Source organism: Thalassophryne amazonica, unplaced genomic scaffold (assembly GCF_902500255.1).
Source record: "Thalassophryne amazonica unplaced genomic scaffold, fThaAma1.1, whole genome shotgun sequence".
In the NCBI taxonomy this organism is placed as follows: domain Eukaryota; kingdom Metazoa; phylum Chordata; class Actinopteri; order Batrachoidiformes; family Batrachoididae; genus Thalassophryne; species Thalassophryne amazonica.
The window spans coordinates 199,233-227,111 of record NW_022986279.1 but is presented as its reverse complement, the minus strand read 5'-3'; the positions used below and the strand labels follow the sequence as shown (position 1 = coordinate 227,111).

The 27,879-nt window shown below is 42.5% G+C and overlaps 1 protein-coding gene and 1 long non-coding RNA gene across 5 annotated transcripts in view; one reads left to right on the top strand and one right to left on the bottom strand.

Annotated features, from left to right (window-relative positions):
- LOC117505959 (cytoskeleton-associated protein 5-A-like) overlaps positions 1 to 27,879 on the bottom strand; it is a 123,681-nt gene that overhangs the window by 36,803 nt on the left and 58,999 nt on the right. For 3 of the 4 annotated variants that reach the window (XM_034165499.1, XM_034165498.1, XM_034165501.1), the window contains exons 3-10: positions 27,686 to 27,879; positions 26,664 to 26,870; positions 25,536 to 25,707; positions 25,304 to 25,433; positions 18,508 to 18,608; positions 18,290 to 18,403; positions 7,890 to 7,994; positions 1,995 to 2,084 (exon numbers count right to left, since the gene is read on the bottom strand). In XM_034165499.1, coding sequence (XP_034021390.1) covers positions 1,995 to 2,084; positions 7,890 to 7,994; positions 18,290 to 18,403; positions 18,508 to 18,608; positions 25,304 to 25,433; positions 25,536 to 25,707; positions 26,664 to 26,870; positions 27,686 to 27,879 — 1,113 coding nt within the window. The remainder of the gene's footprint in view (positions 1 to 1,994; positions 2,085 to 7,889; positions 7,995 to 18,289; positions 18,404 to 18,507; positions 18,609 to 25,303; positions 25,434 to 25,535; positions 25,708 to 26,663; positions 26,871 to 27,685) is intronic. The other variant, XM_034165500.1, reaches the window with a different exon arrangement.
- On the top strand, positions 1,768 to 27,791 carry LOC117505961. The gene is made up of 3 exons (XR_004559319.1): positions 1,768 to 1,779; positions 12,267 to 12,273; positions 27,657 to 27,791. It is a non-coding gene; the product is annotated as an uncharacterized LOC117505961 (long non-coding RNA).

Sequence of the window (27,879 nt, the reverse complement as noted above, 5' to 3'; positions counted from 1 at the left end):
TTCTCCAAGCTCTGTCCCTCCCTCACCCTCATTGATGCTGAAAAATCTGTCAATGCCTTTGTCTCCTCTAGGCTCGACTACTGTAACTCCCTGCTCTTTGGAATCTCTGGAAAAAAACATTCAAAGGCTCAACAGTGCAGCTACAATTCTGATGAGAGGACATAAACAGGAATACATTACACCCACTCTCCATAACCCTCACTGGATCCACATTACTTACAAAATCCATATTAAGATTGCTTTCATCACCCACCAATGATCCATGGCAATGCCCCCACATACCTCAAAGACCTCCTCACTCCCCACACATCCTCCCATTCCCTCTGTTCACATAACACTAATCTTCTCCGTCCCCCTCACACCAAACCTCACAGTATGGGAGACAGGGCCGTCTGTTCAGCTGCTCCTCATCTAGAACTCTCTCCCTGACCATCTGAGGGCTCCACAAACTGTTGAAGCTTTTTTGGATTTGACCACTTCCGGGGACAGCCTGTACAAACACAGCATCACTTCTAACGGGAAAATGGTGTACTGTTTTGTTTTGGGCTGTAGTCATAAAGCAGTCGCGAAAAGGTTTTTTGGTTCCCAGTGGAGAAGGGAAGACAACGCAAATGGGAGAGGGTGTGTCAGTAAGTTTTAGCCTACATCCCTTGAAAGAGTAGGCGCGTTCTCTCGCCTGCACAACCACCTCGACGTGTTTGAGCTCTGGTTCAAAAACAAACCACAACACATGTCCGCTTCCCACTGCATTGTCACTTTTTTATTTGCATTTTTTATTTATTTGCTGTGTAATTTGCCCAAACAGTGATAGAAAGTGCCATGTTTCTGATAGAGACAGACAGACAAGGGCTGTCCGCAGATGTAGGATTATGCTCTTTTATTTAACTGCTTTAGCGCTCCTTTAGCGACTACAGTACCTGACTGTAAATACGTTAAAAACACATGGATGACACAAGAAAAGTAAAACACTTATTTCCATGGTGGTTCATTTAAAAATCAAATGATAAAATAGAAGTAAAAAATAAAATAAAATCATAATAGTAATACTACTAATAATAATGGTGTGTAAATGACAACAAAAACCTAAACAGTTCAAGACAGTAAAATAACATTTAAAAAATACGTAACAGGAAATAAAAGGGATGAGTTCTTCCTCTAAAAACTGTTGAGGTCTAAGGTTCTAAAAACATTCTGGACTCACACACCATTCCAACTCATTATAGAAACTTTGCATAATTTATTACCACCACTGAAAAATGTCAGCTACCTATTTTAGAAACTCTACCCAATCTAGAGCCCGTGGTTCCCCACAGGCAACACGCTCATATATGTATATTTTGCACTGATTACTGATCCATTATGGCAGTCATCAATCATTCAATTTCCACTCAAGACAAGGTGTAAAATGTCTGGCAGCTGTAACAGCGGAGGTGGTTAAGAAGTCCTGTGGCTCCAACTAAATCTGGACCCTCTGTGCTACGGGACAGGATACATGTAGTGAACCACGTTGTCTGGACGTTCTGAACCCTTATGACTTCAAACCTCTACCCAGCTGCCCTGAAGTGGTTTTTGCCACACAGCCTCAGACCAGAGTAGTTAGTTGGCAAACACTGCTGGTTGATTGCCACATTATGGTTGACTTTGATCAATTATCCATTTAATTTTGGCCTTTGATTAAACTGTGGAACCATATAAGAGCTCTGCACTTCTAACTCAAATACCCTCAAACTAAAGTCTGCACTCTGAACTCCTGATAGATGCCTTCAACCCTACCATGCTGTGGAAGACTCAGTTACGCACCATTACTACACTGGACAAGACGGTACACAACCACTAATACTTGCATTTCTGGCTGTTAAAGGCTCAAAGAATTACGATGCTGTTTCTTCAGTATGAATGTATAAAAGTAAGTTTGCCTCAAGCTGTTACATATTTTTTGGTTTTGCGATGGGTGGGGGAGACGAGCACCGGAAATGTTTGCCATCCATACTCACTGTGAGGAAGATGGCATCCATGGCCTCCTGCAGGGCCTGGACAACATGAGGTTTCTTCTCCTTAAACTTCTCCAGAATGGTTGGTACCACCTAAAGGAGACATCACGGAGTGTGAGATGCACTGGCATAAAATACCTCCGTCTAAACCAGTTTACAGCTAGTGGTGAGGTAAAACGTTTGTTGAGATTTGGATCAGACATGGTCTTTGGCCACAGGCCGACTAACTCACAAAACACACAGACATGATCTTAATGGACAAGATGTGTTTATATATTTACGATAACTTGGTACACTTCAATGCACATCCAACTCTTATAAAAAATAAACTTCCAGTGTGGTTCTGGATAAACAAACCAAACAACAACCAGGAGGAGGACCTTCATGCACACAGATGTAGTCATTTTCTGCTTTTATGTCACAGTAACAGGACCTAAGTGATGACATCACAGGTGCTGAAGGTGGGTGTGGCTGTATCAGACACGCAGTCCATTGGAAAAGTCGCTGATCTTCCATTTGAATGTAGCTGCACCATCATGATGCAAACCAGGATCGACTGTTGGCTCAAAAGGACTGAACCCCAGTCCTGTTAAATGAAGCACACACTACAGTTCTTTGAATGACCACTTGAGGCTGGTTCCAAAAGGGAGACATTCTCCGTAGACCCTTATGTTAAAGTGCCAAGACATGTTCCATAGACCCCCATGTTAAAGTGCCAATGCAGAGTATGGGCCTCCTGGTGCGTTCGCTTCAAACTTGTCAACTACTGCAAATAACATTCTGATCATTGGTGACTTGAACATTCATATAAATAAGCCTTCTGATCCCCTCTGCAAATCATTTATGGAAATTGTGGATGCATTAGGATTTCGGCAATGCATTCAGGACTCGACGCAGATTAGTGGAAATATCCTGGATCTTGTTCTCGGATGTGGTATTACTGTCACGAATATTGACATCATGCCTGTCAAACGTATTCCTGGGGCCATGTCCATAGAAATCATAGAGGGATATGCTTTGCAAACTTAATACCCATTACTATATTGGATGATGTTGAAATTGAGGATGGCCCAGTGGTTGTTCCAGCAATAGCAAAGATTTTGTGTCTGCTACCTAAAAATCGCATGGAATGTCTCAAACCTAAACCTACTTCTAGGCATCTTATATATGCTACTCTGGAACCACTCCCAAATCCAAACAGTTCAACCTTCAACCCCACTGAGGTCCTTAGCGTGGGTCTCATTAACATAAGATCACTGTCCTCAAGATCATTGTTGATTAATGATCTAATTATGGATCATCACTTAGATATGATTGGGTGATGTGAAACTTGGCTTAAACCTACAGCTGTCTTCCCCTCAAATGAGGCCTGCCCACCACCATATACATTTAGTCATGTCCCTCATGATGCAAAGCAAGGCGGGGGTGTTGCTCTCATTTATAAATCTAGGTTTAGCTTATTAGCTGTTGGGGGTCACAAATATAACTTGTTTGAGCATCTGATTCTCCGCTTTGCTCAGGATATTACACACTGCTAAGGTCAGAAGTATAAAAATCAGCTGTATTACTTTGTCACTGTATAGAGGCCTCCTGGCCCATATTCTGAATTCTTAGATTAATTTGGTGCATTCATCTCTAAGTTGTCAACTAGTGCAGATAGCATTCTGATCATTGCTGACTTCAACATTTATTTAAATAAGCCTTCTGATCCCCTCTGCAAATCATTTATGGAAATTGCGGATGCATTAGGATTTCGACAATGCATTCGGGACTCAATGCACATTAGTGAAAATACCCTGGATCTGGTCCTTGCATGTGGTATTGCTGTCACGAATATTGACATCATGCCTCTTACATCAGTGGTCTCTGATCAATCACTTATTAAGTTTACAGTTTCGCTGCTGTGTTTAGTGGAACAACAACATTATATATCACTATCACGGCGATGCATCAACTCCTCAACTAAGACCAAACTCAAAGCTAGACTGCCTGAGGTCTTAGCTTCACATTTGGCAAATACCCAAGCAGTAGACAGACTTGTGGATAGTTTAAATTGAGTGCTCAAAACGACACTCAATATGATTGCGCCACCTGTGTTAAAACCTCGCTCCCCCAAATCACAGTCACCTTGGCTCAATGATTACCTGCGTGACCTCAAGTATAAGGCTAGAGGTCTAGAACGGAAATGGCGTTGTTCAAAATAAGAAGTATTCCACCTTGTTTGGCATGATGCTATTTTAGACTATAAGCATGCACTATTGGCTACAAAACGGACCTATTACTCTGATTTGATTAACAAAAACAAGCATAACTCAAAGTTCTTGTTCGACACGGTGGCAACACTTATTCATGGACAACCACCTGCAGTTTGCTCTCCTTTTACAAAACAAGATTTCCTGGATTACTTTGAGAAGAAAATAGAAGACATCAGATTAAACATATCCCAGCATGCCTTAACCCAGCCACTACACCCTGCTACTGAGGTGGGCACCACTACTGAGGTATTACCTAGATTTACAGAATTTGATAGTATCTCACTAGACATGCTGACGAAACTCGTAACGTCAACAAAAAACACAACCTGTTTATTTGATCCTATACCAACAAAAGTGTGGCCCACTCTTGGGCCGACTGTGCTGGAAATTATTAATCTTTCTTTAATTTCTGGATCTGTTCCTAAATGTTTCAAATCTGCAGTGATTAAACCATTACTTAAGAAACCTAATCTTGACCCTAGTGTATTGAAAAACTATTGGCCGATATCAAATCTATCATTTTGCTCTAAAATTCTGGAAAAAGTGGTGTCACGGCAGCTTGTAGACTATCTTACTGAGAATAATCTCTTTGAGCCACTGCAGTCTGCTTTTAGAAAATATCATTCCACAGAGACGGCTCTCACTAAAGTGGTGAATGATGTTCTGCTTACGATGGATTCAGACACCACTACGGTTCTGGTGCTGTAAGATCTCAGTGCTGCATTTGATACTGTGGATCATCATATTCTACTTAATAGGCTGGAAAATCATTTTGGGATTACTGGGAGTGCCCTTGCATGGCAGACGTCATACTTGACCAGTCATATTCACTGTGTTTTGTACAGTAACACAACCTCTAACCTTAGTGACATGAAATTTGGGGTTCCACAGGGGTCTGTCTTAGGCCCCCTGCTTTTCTCCCGTTATATACAAGGTCTGTCCAAAAATGGACCTTTTTATTTTTTTGAAAAACCATATGGATTTGAATCACGTGTGATTGCATCAGCCAAGCTTGAACCTTCGCGCGCATGTGTGAGTTTTTTCACGCCTGTCAGTTGCGTCATTCGCCTGTGAACATGCTTTGAGTGAGCACTGGTCCACCCCTCTCGTCAGATTTTTATTGCAAATAAATGTCTGAACGATTTGGAGCTTTGCTGCATCAATTTTTTCCAGAAACTGTGAGAGACCTCCAGGTGGACACCATTCAGAAAATTAATATGGCTTTCAGGGACGATTTTATGGGGATTACACAGATTAAGGAGTGCTCCAGCCGGTTTAAAGACCGCCCACAGCGTCTGAGAGCATGCCGCGCTCCGAACGCCGATCGACAGGCTCAAACCCCGCTGAATCAACCAGATCATTTCCAACGTGAAGGCTTTGTTGATCCGAGATGTCGTCTGACTTTCACAAAAAGGCAGAAGGCGTGGACATCAGCACTTTTTCGGCACATTCCACTGTTACAGGAGTTTTTTCATGGAAAGAAAAGTGGAGGAGTTCCGCGCGTCGCAGTGGAGCCGCATGGCGAAAAGCAACGCCGTGATGAAGCCTCACAGGACATGATGGGGCATGTCCAGGCTCATCCACAATTTCTCGGATAGTCACACAACTGAAAAACCACCGACAGCCGTCTGAAAGCCATCTCAAAGCCGTCCTGTGAGACCAACATGGAGGTGGTTTTGTGCCGTGTCATGAATGGCTCTGTGGCGCGTCCCTCCGCTTTTCTTTCCATGAAAAAAACTCCTGTAACAGTGGAATGTGCCAAAAAAGTGCTGATGTCCACGTCTCCTGCCTTTTTGTGAAAGTCAGACGACGTCCCGGATCAACAAAGCCTTCACGTTGGAAATGTTCTGGTTGATTCAGCGGGGTTTCAGCCTGTCGATCTGCGCTCGGAGCGCTCTCAGACGCTGTGGGCAGTCTTTAAACCGGCTGGAGCACTCCTTAATCTGTGTAATCCCCATAAAATCGTCGCTAAAAGCCATATTAATTTTCCGAATGGTGTCCACCTGGAGGTCTCTCACAGTTTCTGGAAAAAATTTGATGCAGCAAAGCTCCAAATCGTTCAGACATTTTATTCACAATAAAAATCCGACAAGAGGGGTGGACCACTGCTCACACAAACCCTGCTCACAGGCGTATGACGCAACCGACAGGCGTGAAAAAAATCACGCATGCGCACGAAGGTTCAAGCTTGGCTGATGCAATCACACGTGATTCAAATCCATATGGTTTTTCAAAAAGAAAAAAAAAAAAAGGTCCGTTACTTTTTGGACAGACCTCGTATAGCACCCCTTGGGCACATATTGCTGCGTTTTGGGATTACCTTTCACTGCTATGAAGATGATACCCAGTTATACATGCTGATAACTGCTGGTAATCTCGTTCACATAAAATCCTTAGAAGACTGCCTTGCATCAGTGAAACGTTGGATGTCTAGAAACTTCCTACTTTTAAACTCTGATAAGACTGAAATAATGGTTCTTGGTCCAGTGAGACATCAGCATCAATTTGACCAGTTAACACTCAGCCTAGGCTTGTGTGTCATACGTCACACTGACAAAGTGAGGAACCCTGGGGTAATATTTGATCCTGCATTGTCCTTTGACCTCCACATTAGAAATATTACGAGGACTGCTTTCTTCCACCTGCGAAATATAGCGAAGATTCGTCCCGTCCCATTCTGTCTATGGCTGATGCTGAGACCCTGCTCCATGCATTTATCTCTTCTAGAATGGACTACTGCAGTGTTCTATTTTCTGGTTTACTGCAGTCCAGCATTAGGGCTCTCCAAATGGTTCAAAATGCTGCAGCCAGACTTTTGACACGAAGCATAAAGTTTGACCACAGTTTTTCTCTCTGTTTAAGGTGCAGCTCCAACCAGAGATGGGAGTTGTATTTGTGCTGGAGACCCTCCTGTCCTGTGCACAAACACCATTTCCTGTATATTCGTTTTGTGAATTGTTCTGTAATTTATGTCTGTAGCATGGCCCAAGCAGAGGGTCACACCTTTGAGTCTGGTCTGCTTGAGGTTTCTTCCTCAGAGGGAGTTTTTCCTTACCGATGTTGCTCTGGGGGTTGGTAAGGTTAGACCTTACTTGTGTGAAGTGCCTCGAATTACCAAAATTTGACACTGTCCATACCACAATTTAATACAACAATTAAGCACTTTATGTTTCACAGGTTTTAGAGTGCCTCACTTCATGCACATGGAAAACTTCCTCCTTATCTGTTGCTCCATTTATTAAAAAAAAAAAAAAACACACCAAGAGAACAGCTAAAGCAAATGCATTTTTCTTGAATATCTATCAGTCCTGAATAAATGTGACTGTGTTAAAATGAAGTCAGAAAAATAAGCCCCACATATCAGTACGTAATCACACAGATTTTTACACTTTAAAGCAAACTGTGTACATGACCACATTCTTTTATTAATGCGCGCAGACACGCACGCACGCACACACACACACAAGCACTGTAGAGGGCAACATCTTTGATACTGTAAGAAACAACCGCTCACTGCAGTACCAGAAAAAATGTCTTTAAAGGGGTTTAGAACATCAGTGATGCACGACTTCACTGAACAATGCCGAAGTGTAAACACAAACTGAATGATTTTTTTTCTGATTGTTTGCTGTCAGATGCTCACCTGGCCTGCATATGGTCCAAACTTCTTCCTGAGACCGGTGGCCAGCCCAGCTAGGCATTTAGCAGCCAATGTTACCAACATCACATTGGCATCTTTCCCCACCACCTGCAACACAAAACAGATCTTCACCTGAAAACCTTGTCAACCAAAAATTTACCACCATAGTCCTCTGCGGAACGCCTCTAAACCACGCAAATTAAATCAAGAGTGCTCTGAAAGCACAATATCCAAATGCGGCTTTTGGTACAAGTGCTTCTACATTCTGCTAACATGTCAAGGACTTGTACCAAGCTTTCCAAAATTCCTCCTAAAAATGTGACAGAAGTTGATTTCAGAATGCAGGCACCAACTCCTGAAACCAGCAGTGTCTAGGTTTGTTAATCGAGGGCCATAACTCCACCAAAATGTGTCAAATCTTGTACATTGCAGTATGCATATTATCAACCTATAACAGGGGTGGGCAGCAAGGGCCGAGACACTGTAGGTTTTCCTTGCAACCAGTCACCTCAGCAGGTGGGTTGCTGATGAGCTTCTCCCCTGAGCATAATCACCTGATTGTCAATGAAATCACCTGCTGAGATGATTGGTAGTAAGGAAAACCTGCAGTGTTTCAGCCCTTCATGGCACATGATTGCCCACCCCTGACCTATAACAAGTATTTGTTCCAAGTTAAATGAACTATCATCATCATCATCTTCAACCGCTTTTCCAGGTTCGGGTCGTGGGGGCAACACCTCCAGCAGGGAACCCCAGACTTCCCTTTCCCTGAAACTGACCTTTATCACCATTTTTGCTGTTTTTACCCCATAATACCAGAACATTCAGTCATAGATAGTCTAAACTAAACCTTTGTGGAATTGTTATCACCAGACAAATAATGTGGAATAGTTTTTAAACATGACTGGAGCATTTTTACATTTTGACTTCTGTAATACTTCATTGACCCCAACCTGGCTACAGCTACCAACCTAGGATGGTTATCAAACATTTTTGTGTAAGCCATGGCACACTAAGGCTGGATTCTAAGTGTCGTTTCGTCACCTTACATGGTACTGATTAGGTCAAACTTGATGAATGGCTCATTTTGGGTCAAGGATGAACACTGCAAAAATGGAACATTTTGGAGAAATTTGCAATATTAGCTAACAACAGTGAACAATGGACACTGTGCTGCAATGCACCATGGGATTTTGGGGTTTTTGAGGTTTAAATGTTGTTAAGAGTTATTTATTTATTGTGTTTTTGTAGTTCAATTGGTTTAGTCAGTTTAGATAACTGTCATGTTGCTGTTACCATGAGTGAGTTAAGTGTCATGTTGCCATTACCGTGAGTGAGGAGTGTAGTGCGTTACAGATATTAGCTAACAACACACACTGAAATATGAACATTGATAATTACATTCTGGACTCACATGCCATTCCAACAGGGGGCAGTAAATCATCTATACACTAAAAGCGTGCATGATTTTATTTTGTAAGTTCAATGTAAGTACAACCCCAATTCCAATGAAGTTGGGACATTGTGTGAAATGTAAATAAAAACTGAATACATTGATTTGTAAATCCTCCTCAACCTATATTCAACTGAATACACCACAAAGACAAGATATATAATGTTCAAACTGATAGACTTTGTTTTTGTGCAAATATTTGCTAATTTTGAAATGGATGCCTGCAAACACATTTCAAAAAAGCTGGGACAGGGGCAACAAAAAACTGGGAAGTTGATGAATGCTCAAAGAACACCTGTTTGGAACATTCCACAGGTGAACAGGTTAAGTAGAAACAGGTGAGTGTCATGATTGGGTATAAAAGGAGCATCCCCAAAAGGCTCAGCCGTTCACAAGCAAAGATGGGGTGAGGATCACCACTTTGTGAACAACTGCATGAAAAAATAGTCCAAAAGTTTAAGAACAATGTTTCTCAACATTCAATTGCAAGGAATTTAGGGATTCCATCATCTACAGTCCATAACATAATCAGAAGATTCAGAGGATCTGGAGAACTTCCTACACGTAAGTGGCAAGGCCGAAAGCCAACACTGAATGCCCGTGACCTTCGATCCCTCAGGCGGCAAAGCATTAAAAACCGACATCTTTGTGTAAAGGATCTTACCGCGTGGGCTCAGGAACACTTCAGAAAACCACTGTCAGTTAACACAGTTCATCATTACATCTACAAGTACAAGTTAAAACTCTACCATGCAAAGTGAAAGCCATACATCAACAACATCCAGAAGCACCATCACATTCTCTGGGCCCAAGCTCATATGAAATGGACAGACAAAGTGGAAAAGTGTGCTGTGGTCTAATTAGTCCACATTTCAAATTGTTTTTGGAAATCATGGATGTCGTGTCCTCCAGACAAAAGAGGAAAAGACCATCCAGATTGTTACCAGCGCAAAGTTCAAAAGCCAGCATCTGTGATGGTATGGGGGTGTGTTAGTGCCCGTGACATGGGCAACTTACACATCTGTGATGGCACCATCAATGCTGAAAGGTACATCCAGGTTTTGGAGCTAAACATGCTGCCATCCAAGCAACGTCTTTTTCAGGGACGTCCCTGCTTATTTCAGCAAGACAATGCCAAGACACATTCTGCACATGTTACAACAGTGTGGCTTCATAGTAAAAGAGTGCAGGTACTAGACTGGCCTGCCTGCAGTCCAGACCTGTCACCCATTGAAAATGTGTGGCGCATTATGAAGCACAAAATACAACGGAGACCCCAGACTGGTGAACAACTGAAGTCGTACATCAAGCAAGAATGGGAAAGAATTCCACCTACAAAGCTTCAACAATTAGTGTTGTCAGTTCCCAAACGCTTATTGAGTGTTGTTACAAGGGAAGGTGATGTAACACAGTGGTAAACATAAAACAATAACACAGAAAATAAAGTTTATCAGTTTGAACATTAAATATCTTGTCTTTGTGGTGTATTCAGCTGAATATAGGATGAAGAGGATTTGTAAATCATTGTATTCCGTTTTCATTTACATTTTACACAACATCCCAACTTCACTGAAACGGGGGTTGTACATAATACCATTGCTAAGAATTACATGGATGACACAAGAAAGTGAAAACGCTAATTTCCATTGTGGTCCATTTAAAAATCAAATGACAAAACAGAAGTAATAATAACATAATAACGTTAGTGTGAATATGGTAACAAGAACCTGAAAAAATATATAAATACATTAAGACAGTAAATGAATATTTAAAAATTATATAATTAACAGGAAATAAAAGGGTTGAGTTCTTCTTCTAAAAACTGTTGAGGTCTAAGGTTTTAAAAACATTCTGGACTCTTACACCATTCCAACTAATTATTGAAACTTTGCATAATTTATTACCACCATTGAAAAATGTCAGCTACCTATTTTATAAACATTACCCAATTGAGAGCCGGTGGATCCCCACGGGCAACATGCTAGTTATTATTAAGACAGACAGATATGAATTCGTACCAAGTTACATGAAATTCCTACTAAACATGTGAGAGGAGTTGATTTCAGAATGCAGGCACCCAAGCATGAAACTGAGGGAATCTAGCTTTGTTAATCCAAGGCCATCAATGGCAAAATTAGCCCAACTGGAAGAATATGAAAATATGCTCATTTACCAACTTATAACAAGGATTTGTACAAAGTTACATGAAATTGCTCCTAAAAGTGTGACAGGAGCTGATTTCAGAATGCTTGTACCTTTTAAGGGTGGGAGGGAGGTACGTACCTATATACGTACATACATACATACACCACTGCCAGAGCGCCTCACCTTGTGCTCCCCCACCGTGACGTTGCTCTGGGCCACTGGCAGCGACATGGCTGCACCTGATGTCAGTCTCGAAGTGAGCAAAAAAAGAGATTTAACTCTTCTGCCAGTGCAGCGTCACCTTCAGCAGCTCTGATACTGGGTTTGTAGTTGGTGAGGTGTTGGACCACCGTCTATGCCTGCCTGCTGTTGTTGCTGTCCAGGTGGTCATCCATCCTCCTCCTAAAGTCCTCTTTGGTCTTCCTGATGCCTCTCTTCAGGTTGGCGTGGGCTGTGCTGTAGAGAGCCCCGTCACCAGAATTTGAAGGTGGAGTCTCTCTCCTTCAGCAGCTGCTTCATCTCCCTGTCATCCAGGGTTTCTGATTGGGGTCGACCCGGATCATGCGTTTCTCTATTGTGACTGTATCTACACAGTTCTTAATGTAACACAGTACAGTGTCTGTAAACACATCCAGGTCCTCATCCTCAAAGACGTCCCAGTCAGTGCTGTTGAAGCCATCCTGCAGCTGCTGAGAAGCACCGCCTGGTCGTGTTTTGACTGTCTTAATGGTGGAGGGGGTGGATTTCCGGAGGGGGGGCGTATGCAGGGATGAGCTGCAGAGACATGTGGTCTGACTTGTCTGTGTGGTGCAAGTCTGGCCCTGTAACCTAGCTTAATATTGGTGTAAACCTTGTCCAGTGTACTTTCTCCTGGCACATTTGATGTGTTGATGAAGTCTGTGTTGATGAAGTTTCGATAGCAGAGTCTCGGACTGAAAAGTGCAGCCAAGTTTCAGTAAAGACTAGGACACAGTGGTGTAGTTATCTGAAGCCGTCTGCAGCCTCAATTCATCCATTTTATTAGAGAAGGATCTTCAATTGGTGAGGGAAAGGCTGGGAAGCATTGGTTTGTGGGGCCACTTCCGTAGCCTGACTTGTCCATTGGCCCTGCATGCACATTTTTTGCTTGTTGGGATCATGGCTGCAAGCAAATGAAAATTTTTTGACTGAACATTTTCCGTGAGTGGACAGACTGTGCAGCGAAGCCACGAAGTCATCTATGGGGGTACGGGGGCATGCCCCCCCGGAAATTTTGAAAAAATGGTGCAATTTGGTGCATTCTGAGTGCAATTTGGACAGTTTTCCTTTGCCTAAAACAGTGCTTTTATCATACTGCAAAAAATGACTAAAGTGTATTAATTTCATCACAATTTATTTACTATTTTGTATGACAGTATGTGTCCATAATAAGTTACCATCCACAAATGGAATGACTGTCTGCAATAATTTAACTGACTATAATTTCTGCTTTCATTCTACACAATTAATCAAATCCTAAGTGTGTCTTAAATAAATAAATTATTAGAACCTTTATGCTATTACCTGGAAAAATAAATAATACACTTAAAGACACTAAAAGACATAAGTATTGCCAATGAAAAGTCTTTTTCCCCATCGCTGAAGCTTATCTCTTCTTCTGCCATGTAGGGCAAATGAAGTTCCTTCAAGTGGCATCCCACTTCCTTGGTCATAAACTCCCACACTTCTGGCAAGTACTGGTCATCAATCCTGTACATCTTCACCTCTCTCCAAAGACTTGGTGTGCGGATGGATGGCATGTGGCCGTAGGCCTTCTCCACATTGAGTAGGTCCATGATACCTACATACTTCAGCACCTCAACCTGCAGTTCTACTGGCAGCAAGTCCATGGCTGTTATTAGATTTGTGCAGAGGAATGGTCTATTTGCAGAGGAATGGTCTATTTGAAGAGTTTCAGTCAGGTTTTAGAATTCATCATAGTACAGAAACAGCATTAGTGAAGGTTACAAATGATCTTCTAATGGCCTCAGTGGACTCATTTCTGTGCTTGTTCTGTTAGACCTCAGTGCTGCTTTTGATACTGTTGACCATAAAATTTTATTACAGAGATTAGAGCATGCCATAGGTATTAAAGGCACTGCGCTGCGGTGGTTTGAATCATATTTGTCTAATAGATTACAATTTGTTCATGTAAATGGGGAATCTTCTTCACAGACTAAGTTAATTATGGAGTTCCACAAGGTTCTGTGCTAGGACCAATTTTATTCACTTTATACATGCTTCCCTTAGGCAGTATTATTAGACGGTATTGCTTAAATTTTCATTGTTACGCAGATGATACCCAGCTTTATCTATCCATGAAGCCAGAGGACACACACCAATTAGCTAAACTGCAGGATTGTCTTACAGACATAAAGACATGGATGACCTCTAATTTCCTGCTTTTAAACTCAGATAAAACTGAAGTTATTGTACTTGGCCCCAGAAATCTTAGAAACATGGTGTCTAACCAGATCCTTACTGTGGATGGCATTACCCTGACCTCTAGTAATACTGTGAGAAATCTTGGAGTCATTTTTGATCAGGATATGTCATTCAATGCGTATATTAAACAAATATGTAGGACTGCTTTTTTGCATTTGCGCAATATCTCTAAAATTAGAAAGGTCTTGTCTCAGAGTGATGCTGAAAAACTAATTCATGCATTTATTTCCTCTAGGCTGGACTATTGTAATTCATTATTATCAGGTTGTCCTAAAAGTTCCCTGTGAAAAGCCTTCAGTTAATTCAAAATGCTGCAGCTAGAGTACTGACATGCTCTCTCCTTCTAGTCCCTATCTCACCCATATTGGCCTCTCTTCATTGGCTTCCTGTTAATTCTAGAATAGAATTTAAAATTCTTCTTCTTACTTATAAGGTTTTGAATAATCAGGTCCCATCTTATCTTAGGGACCTCATAGTACCATATCACCCCAATAGAGCGCTTCGCTCTCAGACTGCAGGCTTACTTGTAGTTCCTAGGGTTTGTAAGAGTAGAATGGGAGGCAGAGCCTTCAGCTTTCAGGCTCCTCTCCTGTGGAACCAGCTCCCAATTCAGATCAGGGAGACAGACACCCTCTCTACTTTTAAGATTAGGCTTAAAACTTTCCTTTTTGCTAAAGCTTATAGTTAGGGCTGGATCAGGTGACCCTGAACCATCCCTTAGTTATGCTGCTATAGACTTAGACTGCTGGGGGGTTCCCATGATGCACTGAGTGTTACTTTCTCTTTTTGCTCTGTATGCACCACTCTGCATTTAATCATTAGTGATCGATCTCTGCTCCCCTCCACAGCATGTCTTTTTCCTGGTTCTCTCCCTCAGCCCCAACCAGTCCCAGCAGAAGACTGCCCCTCCCTGAGCCTGGTTCTGCTGGAGGTTTCTTCCTGTTAAAAGGGAGTTTTTCCTTCCCACTGTTGCCAAGTGCTTGCTCACAGGGGGTCGTTTTGACCGTTGGGGTTTTTCCGTTCACAGGGGGTCGTTTTGACCATTGGGGTTTTTCCGTAGTTATTGTATGGCCTTGCCTTGCAATATAAAGCGCCTTGGGGCAACTGTTTGTTGTGATTTGGCGCTATATAAATAAAATTGATTTGATTTGATTAGATAAAAAAATGGAAGTCTATGGTGGCATTCTGCATTCATGTTATCTGTGTGGCACTGCTGAGTTTTCTTTTTTAATGTTTTATTTAATTGGAGATAACTTTTGGGGGGAAATTGTAAATATATTTAGGTATTGTAAATTAACTGCAGTTGTATTTACTGTCAATTAAGCAACCACTGAAGATATGTGCACTGGGGTGGGATTTTTCTTCTTCCCACTCCCTTTCGAACTTTCTTGTTGTCATTTTTTGTTTTGCGTCTTTTTTGATCTTGTTTATTTTTTAGATGAGTGTAGAGGTACAGAGAGTACAAACAAGCTTTGTTCATTTGATCTGCTTATATTGTGAACTGCCATGATACTGGAATTGACAACTAAGTTCGAAATAAAAAAAATTTGATTGATTGATTGAACACCAGACCAACTGAATTTTAAATAAAGTCTTGTGAAATACTGTCACCACAATCCAGCACTTTCAAATGCCACAAGTTTTAATATAAATGATAAAAAAAATCATAACCAATGAACACCTTTACAGTATTAGCATTTTATTTTACTTCAAAATATTTTATTTTACAAATTATATCTTGTCATTTTTGAATCGATTAAAGAGTAAAAACTTAATAAATCAATTCTAAGTACTAAAAGAAGTTTACGTAGAAAGCAATTTAGCCAGAAGGTCGAGAGGGGGTTAGTGTTGACTTTTTAAGTACTTGAAAGACACTGGACTCATCGAGAGGATTTAGTACTGCTATAATGGACTGATGCAGCAGGTGGCAGCAGTGCGATGCCATTAAGCGCCGTAGAAGAGAGGGGTAAGTTAGATTTCATCACCGGGACACACGTTTGGAGAGGGGTGCATTTCATGTCAAAATAAAGCTATAAAGTGTAAAAACGGGAGGAAATCAATTGTAAGGCCTGAAAGGAGTTTCTGTAGGAAGTATTTTAGCAGTAAAGTCCAGTGAGAGGAGGAAGTGTTGCCTTTTTAAATACTTGAAAGACACGGGACTCAATGAGAGGATTTAGGGTTGCTTTAACGGCCTGATACAGTAGGTGGCAGCAGTCCAACAATAAGGATGCCGGCTGCCATTAAACACTGTAGAAGAGAGGGGTGAGTTTGATTTTCTCATAGGGACACCCGGTTTGATAGGAGCGCGTTTCGTGTCGAAATAAAGCCATAAAATATACATTTTTTAAAGTTAGCGGTTTTATACGACGATATAAACGGAACATGGAAAAAAAAAATTGGACGGAAATCCATAAACGGAGGTTTTGCTCACATGTTTACCTTCAGAAAGCAATGAGCGCAGTGACAGAGTCGCTGCCCAGAACACCACTGCGCACACGACCGCTTCCTGTAATGGCGGCCTCCGTATGGAATACATTTTAAAGCAAATTCCGTCCTTCTCTCCCGTTTTGTGACGAAATAAAGGAATAAAATATTTTTTTCAGTTAGCGATTATAAATGACGGAATAAATGGAACCAGAAAATAAAAACTGACGGACATCCGTATACAGACGGAGATTTTGCAGCCATGTGGGATGGTGAGCCACGGAGAGCCAGGGTCCCTTGTTATGTTACCGGGATGTTGTAAGAATGAGAAGTTCTGCTATGATACTTCTCTCACATGAACTTCAATTTTAATCAGATCGCGTCAACTGTAGGTGGTGTTAGCTCGACAGAAAGCAGCTGAGACAAGTAGGATGTACGAGGTCTGTGAGAAAACTATCCGACTTTTTAATTTTTTTCAAAAACTATATGGATTTGAATCATGTGCGCTTGCATCAGACAAGCTTGAACCTTCGTGCGCATGCATGAGTTTTTTCACGCCTGTCGGTTGCGTCATTCGCCTGTGGGAGGAGTGGTCCAGCCCCCTCGGCGGATTTTCATTCTCAGCAAACAGCTGAGCTACTGCCGCTTTGTTCCATGAAAGTTTTTTCAGAAACTCTGCCAGACAGCCAGCTGGAAACCATTTGGAAGATTCAGATGGCTTTCGGTGAAGATTCTGTCGGTATCACACGGTTTAAGGACCATTAAAATTGGATTAAAAACGGCCCACAGCGCTGGAGGGCGCACCACGCCCTGAGCGGCCATCAACAGGCTGGAATGAGCAGATCACTAACAAATTTAAGGCTCTGTTGATGCAGGACGTCGTGTGACTAGCAGAGAAGTTTCAGAAGAGGTCTGGATCAGCACTTTATCGGCACATTCCACTGTTAAAGGAGATTTTGTACGTGCGGACGGATTCGCGCATCAGGACGCAGCCGCTCATGGCGCGGCGGGACAAAACACACCTCCGTGTTTGAAACCATTCGTAAGATTCAGACGGCTTTCGATGGCTTTTCAGTTGAGTGAGTATCCGAGAAATTGTTTAACAGCTGGGCATGTTCCAACTTGTCCTGTGAGACTTCCAACACGGAGGTGTTGTTTGTCCAGTGCCATGAGCAGCTGCGTCCCAACGCGCGAATCCGTCCGCACGTCTTTCATTACAAAATCTCCTTTAACAGTGGAATGTGCCGATAAAGTGCTGATCCTGACCTCTTCTGAAACTTCTCTGCTAGTCACACGACGTCCTGCATCAACAGAGCCTTAAATTTGTTAGTGATCTGATCGTTTCAGCCTGTCGATGGCCGCTCGGGGCGCGGTGCGCCCTCCGGCGCTGTGGGCCATTTTTAATCCACTTTTAATGGTCCTTCATCGGTGTGATACCGATAGAATCTTCACAGAAAGCCATCTGAATCTTCCAAATGGTTTCCAGCTGGCTGTCTGGCAGAGTTTCTGAAAAAATTTTCATGGAACAAAGCGGCAGTTGCTCCGCCATTCCTAAACAATAAAAAACCGCCGAGCGGGCTGGACCACTCCTCCCACAAAGCCTGCCCACAGGCGAATGATGCAACCGACAGGCGTGAAAAAACTCATGCATGCGCACGCAGGTTCAAGCTTGTCTGATGCAAGCGCACATGATTCAAATCCATATAGTTTTTGAAAAAAATAAAAAGGTCGGATACTTTTCTAACAGACCTCGTATATAACAAACAATAAAACAAAGCACTGAAAGTGTGAGCACAGACACGCTGCATCTGCACGTGCCACTATCTTGCTTCACCACAACATAATCTCCCTTCTGGGATTATTATTAAGACAAAAAACTAGAAACACGTTAATCCAGTAAAGTGGTGGCTGAGTGTACCTCATTTAGTGCTCTAACCAGGTGTCCATAGTGTCCATTCTCTAGTTTGGGGTTCTTGGTCAGAGCCTCGACAACCTCCAGAGCTTCTTTCCTCTCCTGCCACTTTTTAGCTTCCTGTTGAAACAAACACCTCATCATAAAGGCTTTCATATCTTACAGCAGGTTAAAGGGAATGTTTCCACATTTTTAGGAGCCTCTGACAAGTATACAAAACTCACTATTTTCTCGTAGAAATCTTTAGGAACCTTGGAGAGAATCTCCACAGCTTCCAGAAGTTCATACGGATCCACAGCTGCTGCAGCTTCCTCCTCATCCTCTCCTGGAGGAAAGAAAGCATCAAAGTCTGAGATTACAAGCACCAATGCAGCGATGCTGCTGAACCTCAAGGTAACACCTAAAACAGCTGTGGACCATTCAGCCATGACTCCTTGTGCTCTACTTCCTGTGTCAGAGTGCAGTAGAAATATGATGACTTTCAGGAGGTGGTTCCATAGTGTCATGGATGCAGAAGCACATGCTTTGAAACCTGGTCAGTTTTTTGGGACAGTTTCAGAGAGATCACTAATTATACTTCATTTGCATTGCGTCTGGGACACGTGTACGGAGCTGATAGACTTCACTCAGCAAAGCTTCAAGTACATTTCTGCAGCAGCAGAACAAACTGCGAAGCTGCAAATAGGCAACAGGACTATTATGATGTCGGAGCTGAAACGCAAGTGAATGGTCAATAAGATCAAGGTGTAAGGTGTAAGTCTGGTCCTTTCAAATAGAGACGTGTCCTCCAGCAGCCTCTGCCTCACAGCTGTGACGGCCAGTCTGGGGACGCCACTCCACAAACAGGATGTGCCACTCAGGCCTATTGTATGCAGCACAGATTCCATCACTTACAATTTGGCCAAGCACCTCAAGTGGATTTTGGCTCCTCTAGTGGGTAACTCAGACCACCATGTGGAAAACACAAGATTTTGTGAACAAGATCAAGGACCTTCAGCTGGAGACAGATGAAACTATGGTGTCATTCGATGTGACATCGTTGTTCACCTGCATCCCCACCACTGAGGCCGTCTCAGCTGTGAGGCAGAGGCTGCTGGAGGACACGTATCTATTTGAAAGGACCAAACTTACACCAGACCACATCTGCCAACTCTTGGAGATCTGTCTTAACACCACGCATTTCCAGTTTAGGGGGAATTACTACAGGCAGATCCATGGTTGTGCGATGGGCTCTCTGGTATCCCCATTGTGGCCAATCTGTACATGGAACTAGTGGAGAAGACAGCCTTGGTGTCGTTCATGGGCATCTCTCCCAGTCACTGGTTCAGATATGTCAATGACACATGGGTTAAAATCAAGCAACAGGAAGTGGAGGCCTTTACAGAGCACATCAACTCGGTGGACTCCAATATCAAGTTCACACGTGAGGATGCCAGAAACAACCACTTAGCCTTCTTGGACTGTGATGTTATGATTGGAGAGAACAGGCAGCTCCAGACGGGGGTTTACAGAAAACCCACTCACACTGACCAATATCTGCTCTTTGGCTCAAACCACCCCCTTGAACACAAGCTCGGGGTGATCAGGACTCTTCAACACAGAGTCCTACAGGTGCCCACAACTACAGAGGGAAGGGCTAAAGAACAGCAACTTGTCCGGAAAGCCCTCACAGTATGTGGGTACCCATGATGGTCCCTGGATAAAGTGCAGAAGTCCCAAAGATCAAAGAGACCAGACAGACAGGAGACGGAGCCAAGAAGAAGAGGAGTGTCTCTCCCCTATTTAGCAGGAGTAGGGGAAAAAACTACAGAAGATCTTCAGACAGCACAAAATCCCAGTTTACTTTAAACCTGTTAACACCCTGAGACAAACAGTTTCAAACAGAGCAATGTAGTGTATTCTATCAGATGTCAGGAAAACTGTGAAGAACACTACAGAGGTGAGACTAAGCAGCCACTGCACAAAAAACTATACCAGCCTTTTGTGCAACAGCTGGTATAGCCGTTGCACAAAAGGCTGAGAGAGGGCGCCGGTGGACCTCAGTCTGCAGGTCACCCCCACCTTAAGCCCCTTTCACATTGGCGTATTCGTAGAGATGTGTATTGCAGCGTTGTGTTTCATACTTGCAGCTGCGTGTATTCACTTTTTAATGTGTGCACACAGCCACGTGTACCATGCCGCCCTCTGTGGAAGTGTTCTCTGTTCTCTACTGCAGGTGAGGTGCGGCTCAAAAAGAGAGTCATTTAATATCATTGTCATTATTATTTATTTGTGTCTTGTCGGATCACTTTCATTGTGTACAGATGCTGCTGAGTCTGACTGTGGTAAATGCTGCTCTGAACGACACAGAGAGAGAGAGAGAGAGAGCGAGGAGAGAGAGAGAGAGAGAGATGCTGTTTCTGTTGTGTTGCTGGATTTCTGAGTTGAGGTTCGATTCCCTGTTCTGAGCACGCACAGGCTGTGTGATCATGTTCTCAGCTGAATCACTCTGGGTCCAGCACTCAGTTTTTGGTCGTGTGCAGGAGCGCCGTGGTGCACAGACTTGCATGCAGTAACGCTGTGCTGCGCAGACCTGCTTAAAACTGTGTCCAGCACTCTATGCTGAAGAAAATGAAACATTTAATTTCTTCCACGGGGAGACAAAAACTCAACATAAAGCAGCTAAAAGTTGGCGGAGAGCTGCTCATCTCAGCATAGACGATACACCACAATGAGCAGCTCTACGAATACGCCAATGTGAAAGGGGCTTTAAAGACACTAACCACACATTTGAGGACAAGGAAGTTAAAATCTTAGCCAGAGAAAAGAAATGGTTTGAGAGGGCAGTGAAGGAAGCATTGTATGTGAAACAGTTGAAACCCAGCCTTAACCGGGGAGGGGGTCTGAGACACGCTTTGTCAACTGTTTACAATGGGGTACTCAGGTCAAAGCAGTTTCAGTGTTTTGTTCATGGTAATGAGTCATTCACGTTGTCAGGAGAGTCATCAGGAGAGGCGTCAGTCCCATCGTTAGGAGGGACAGCTGCTCTGTCATTAGGAGAGTGTTAACTAGGGCACAATCGGTGCTAATTAGAGCAATTGTTAGTCACTGCCAAAAGCAGTCTGCCTCTCGGTAGGAGGGGTCTGGTTAGGTTTAAAACTCCAGCTTTGCTGGCTTCTGTTATTCTTCTCTACAAGAGTCAAGGCATAAGTCAGACTACCAGAGCAACAAATTTAGCTGAGGAAGCTTCTGTGATTAGGCTGCTAATCCAGCCAGGCTGCTCAAGGAAGCCCTACCATTAATTAATGCTTCGATCTTAAATATGATCAATCTATCTTTATTAGTTGGCTATGTACCACAGGCTTTTAAGGTGGCAGTAATTAAACCATTACTTAAAAAGCCATCACTCGACCCAGCTATCTTAGCTAATTATAGGCCAATCTCCAACCTTCCTTTTCTCTCAAAAATTCTTGAAAGGGTAGTTGTAAAACAGCTAACTGATAATCTGCAGAGGAATGGTCTATTTGAAGAATTTCAGTCAGGTTTTAGAATTCATCATAGTACAGAAACAGCATTAGTGAAGGTTACAAATGATCTTCTTATGGCCTCAGACAGTGGACTCATCTCTGTGCTCGTCCTGTTAGACCTCAGTGCTGCTTTTGATACTGTTGACCATAAAATTTTATTACAGAGATTAGAGCATGCCATAGGTATTAAAGGCACTACGCTGCGGTGGTTTGAATCATATTTATCTAATAAATTACAATTTGTTCATGTAAATGGGGAGTCTTCTTCACAGACTAAGGTTAATTATGGAGTTCCACAAGGTTCTGTGCTAGGACCAATTTTATTCACTTTATACATGCTTCCCTTAGGCAGTATTACAATCCCTGGCAAAAATTATGGAATCACCGGCCTTGGAGGATGTTCATTCAGTTGTTTAATTTTGTAGAAAAAAAGCAGATCACAGACATGACACAAAACTAAAGTCATTTCAAATGGCAACTTTCTAGCTTTAAGAAACACTATAAGAAATCAGGAAAAAAAATTGTGGCAGTCAGTAACAGTTACTTTTTTAGACCAAGCAGAGGGAAAAAAATATGGAATCACTCAATTCTGAGGAAAAAATTATGGAATCATGAAAAACAAAAGAACGCTTCAACACATCACTAGTATTTTGTTGCACCACCTCTGGCTTTTATAACAGCTTGCAGTCTCTGAGGCATGGACTTAATGAGTGACAAACAGTACTCTTCATCAATCTGGCTCCAACTTTCTCTGATTGCTGTTGCCAGATCAGCTTTGCAGTTTGGAGCCTTGTCATGGACCATTTTCTTCAACTTCCACCAAAGATTTTCAATTGGATTAAGATCCGGACTATTTGCAGGCCATGACATTGACCTTATGTGTCTTTTTGCAAGGAATGTTTTCACAGTTTTGTTCTATGGCAAGATGCATTATCATCTTGAAAAATGATTTCATCATCCCCAAACATCCTTTCAATTGATGGAATAAGAAAAGTGTCCAAAATGTCAACGTAAACTTGTGCATTTATTGATGATGTAATGACAGCCATCTCCCCAGTGCCTTTACCTGACATGCAGCCCCATATCATCAAAGACTGTGGAAATTTACATGTTCTCTTCAGGCAGTCATCTTTATAAATCTCATTGAAACGGCACCAAACAAAAGTTCCAGCATCATCACCTTGCCCAATGCAGATTCGAGATTTATCACTGAATATGACTTTCATCCAGTCATCCACATTCCACGATTGCTTTTCCTTAGCCCATTGTAACCTTGTTTTTTTCTGTTTAGGTGTTAATGACGGCTTTCGTTTAGCTTTTCTGTATGTAAATCCCATTTCTTTTAGGCGGTTTCTTACAGTTCGGTCACAGACATTGACTCCAGTTTCCTCCCATTCGTTCCTCATTTGTTTTGTTGTGCATTTTCAATTTTTGAGACATATTGCTTTAAGTTTTCTGTCTTGACGCTTTGATGTCTTCCTTGGTCTACCAGTATGTTTGCCTTTAACAACCTTCCCATGTTGTTTGTATTTGGTCCAGAGTTTAGACACAGCTGACTGTGAACAACCAACATCTTTTGCAACATTGCGTGATGATTTACCCTCTTTTAAGAGTTTGATAATCCTCTCCTTTGTTTCAACTGACTTCTCTCATGTTGGAGCCATGATTCATGTCAGTCCACTTGGTGCAACAGCTCTCCAAGGTGTGATCACTCCTTTTTAGATGCAGACTAACGAGCAGATCTGATTTGATGCAGGTGTTAGTTTTGGGGATGAAAATTTACAGGGTGATTCCATAATTTATTCCTCAGAATTGAGTGAGTCCATATTTTTTTTCCTTCTGCTTGGTCTAAAAAAGTAACCGTTACTGACTGCCACAATTTTTTTTCCTGATTTCTTATAGTGTTTCTTAAAGCCAGAAAGTTGCCATTTGAAATGACTTTAGTTTTGTGTCATGTCTGTGATCTGCTTTTTTTCTACAAAATTAAACAACTGAATGAACATCCTCCGAGGCTCGTGATTCCATAATTATTGCCAGGGGTTGTATTAGACAGCATTGCTTAAATTTTCATTGTTACGCAGATGATACCCAGCTTTATCTATCCATGAAGCCAGAGGATGCACACCAATTAGTTAAACTGCAGGAATGTCTTACAGACATAAAGACATGGATGACCTCTAATTTCCTGCTTTTAAATTCAGATAAAACTGAAGTTATTGTACTTGGCCCCACAAACCTTAGAAACATGGTGTCTAAAGCTTATAGTTAGGGCTGGATCAGGTGACCCTGAACCATCCCTTAGTTATGCTGCTATAGACTTAGACTGCTGGGGGGTTCCCATGATGCACTGAGTCTTTCTTTCTCTTTTTGCTCTGTATGCACCACTCTGCATTTAATCATTAGTGATTGATCTCTGCTGTCTTCCACAGCATGTCTTTTTCCTGATTCTCTTCCTCAGCCCCAACCAGTCCCAGCAGAAGACTGCCCCTCCCTGAGCCTGGTTCTGCTGGAGGTTTCTTCCTGTTAAAAGGGAGTGTTTCCTTCCCACTGTCGCCAAGTGCTTGCTCACAGGGGGTCGTTTTGACCGTTGGGGTTTTTCTGTAATTATTGTATGGCTTTTGCCTTACAATATAAAGCGCCTTGGGGCAACTGTTTGTTGTGATTTGGTGCTATCTAAATAAAATAATCAATCAATCAATCAATCAATTTTTTTATTACAATGAAAAATAAAACTGATTTGATCTGATTTGATTAGAAGCGAAATGTCCTCGCATCAAGCAACCCAGTCCTGTCGAAGATTCAAGCTTTTCTACTATGGAAACCACCTGGACAACTGAGAGCCTTTACAGAAACAATGCAACAGATGTTGCATTGTTACGTGATTACATCCAATGAATTAACTGTGTTGGCAATGGTCAGAAACAAACTGCTGGACGATGGCAAAAACAGTTAATTAGCATTTTATGTATTTAATTAATGAGGTATTGTGGGACATGTGATGGTATCTGGGTCCAGGTCTAAAGCAGCTAAACTACATATGTGAGCAGGACCATCTGCAGCTAAATGTTACAAAGACAACAGAGCTGTTTGTGGACATGAGGAGAATCAAGGCACCGGTGACCCCTGTATCCATACAGCGGCAGAGTGTGGACATGGCTGACGGTTACAGATATCTGGGGATGCACACTGACAATAAAATGGACTGGGCTAAAAACACTGAAGCCCTCCACAAGAAGGGCCCGGCCGCCTTTGTTGCCTGAGGAGACTCCAGTCCTTTAACATGTGCCAGACCATGCTGAAGGTGTTTTATGAGTCTGTGGTAGTCAATGCTATCATGTTTGCTGCTGTGTGTTGGAGCAGCAGACAGAACAGACTCAATAAACTGATCAGGAGACCCAGTGATGAAGTTGGGATTAATATAGTATTCTGATTCTGTTTTTATCCTTTTCCCTCCCACTTGTAAAACTAAATAAATGTGCACACCTGCTTAAGGCTACCAGTTTCTGCGACCTACCTTCAGAGTTGTCTCCTCCTTGGGCTTGTTGTTCAAACTTGGCTTTCAGGTCTTGCTGGGAGCGCAGGAACCTGGTCTGTTTGGGTGGAGATGGAGGCAACTTCACCCACTCCTCCTCCAGCTCCTTCAGCTGCAGGAACACAGCACGTAAAGCACAGGCTTAGGATGACTTTACAACACTGAGCTGAAGTTGAAATGTTAAATATAGTGTAAGAGGGAAGAAGAGTCTCACCTGTACAGAGTTAATACTTTGTAACGAGTGTCTCAGAGCGTCTCTGATCCATTTGTAGATCTCCACAGCCAGCAGTTTGGCTTCATTCCTCACAGCTTGGTCCCTGGACTCAAACTGCTTGGGTAAAACGTTCACCACGGGCTTCAGAGAGATGATCGTGGATCCAAACTCACTGAGGGAGATGATTAAAAACAGAGGTAAGAAGGGGTACTCTGAATGTAAAAGATGGAGAGGACAACAAACGGTCCAACTCACGACATCAGCTTGTGTGTCTGCAGAAAACAAGCACTGTGTCAGGAGACTGTTCCTCTGACTTTTTTCATTTCAGTTCTGCTCTTGGGCCTGTTGGGGGTGCTGTTCATTATTTTGCCTTTCAAACACGCATTTGCTTTATGGTGCAGTTTATTCACAGCTTTGCATAACAATGATGCAGATGAATGACCTTGACCAGTGTGCCTCCTGATATGACAAAGCAGCACAGAAAAACCTGGACCACCCACCTCACCGACATGGATCTTTGTCACATACGGAGTCAGACTACTGTTTGTGAAAGTGCTTAAACTCCAGTACGAGCTTCCTTCATGAGACCACAAAACAACAAATGTTTGCCTTTTTAACTGATAAACTCTCTCTGCAGAACAGCAGCAGGAGCTGTGTGCGCCGTTCCTCTTTAAAGACAGAACACTTTTACAAAGTGATGCAGCAGTAAGTTCTCTGCATTTCCTGTCTCTTACTCAGTATCTGATGCTTTTACTGACGGTCTGATTGGAGACGTGTAGTGTGAGCAGCAGCTCGGTGTAACTTAGAATCCAGAGCGGCACAGAGGACACGTGATATTTCAGCTACAGTTTGCTAGAATGCATACAGGAGATTCCAGCCTGGACTTGATTCATCTTGTTGTGTGGAAATCCTTCAACCATCAACAAATAGTGATGGAGCTGATGTGAAATCCAGTCAGTGTTGTGCTGCCCTGCTACTGTATGCACATGTATCAGCTGTAAAATAATGTCAGTATCTGCATCAACACCAGCACTGATGAACTCAGGGGAGAATTATACTATAAAATGCTCTTATTCAGATACTTCACAATATTATTTTATGGGCACATGTCCAGTGAGTCTCACTGACCTGAGGGCCTTGGTGATGGTCTTGATACAGGCCACCATGATCTTGGGGTTCTTGTTGTCCAGTCCTTTTAGCAGCTCCTCCTGAACCATCTCAGCCTTCTCGATCTCGATGTACATCAGGCAGATGTCCATGCCCAGCTCCTTCGCTCGCGCCTTAGGCTGGTTGAACACTTTGTTCACTACGCCCGACACTACTTCACCTGTCGTTCTGCAGAAAACACACAAACCACACACAGTGGACACAGTTACTGCAAGAACATTTCACACAGGAATTTCAAGATCACCACAGCAGGAAGGCAGAAATACAGATGAAAACAAACACTGGAAACAAACTGACATACACCTTGGTTAACAACTCATTTTTCCACAACTACATTTGGTAAACAATAAACTAAAGTTATTTAAAAATAACAGCTACAAAATATTTATTTCATGGTGAATCAACCTTCAGGGTTAATTCAAGGAGTTTAACAAAAATGTCACATTAACCATTTAAAAACTACAGCCATTTTATGCACAACCCCTCGATTTGGACAAAATAAATAAAAGGACTTGCGTTGACAAAGAGCTTTACTATTAGTCAGTTTTCTTGAGACGAGTCAGGTTGATGGATACATGAACATTTCCAAGTACTTCATTTACACCAGTCACTAATACAAACAGGATGGCAAATCTGTCTGTTGGAGGCAGTTCAGACAGACTGAATGGCTGTGCAAGGAGACGAGTGAGGGAAGCCACCAAAACACCAAGACAACTCTGAAGAGTTATATGCTCCTGTGGCTGTGATTGGAGAAACTGTGCACAGTGGAACGTGCGCAGTCTCTTGCACCACCAGTCACAACTTCCTGGCGGAGTGGAACACAGAAGGATTTTCTTAAAATGCAGATGTCCACTTGTTGCTGTGTTATTTCATGAGATTTCTCTATGACAAGATTTATACCGGTTTGCACAGTTGTATGCTGTATGTGTTGAATATGTTGTATGTTCCTATCAGTATTCATTTTTCATGTGGTGATGACTTACTTGCCAGCGACATGTGCATTTTCAATAAAAGCCAGAGCGGCCTCCAGGCCTTTAAGCTGAGCCACAGCATTAGAATCGGTCACAAACTTCTTTATTAGGCCCAGGTACTTCCCCCACTCTGGACTCTTCTCATCTTCAACCCTCTGAAAGAGCTTCAGAGCTTCCTCATAGCCATTCAGGCGAGCTTTCCACAC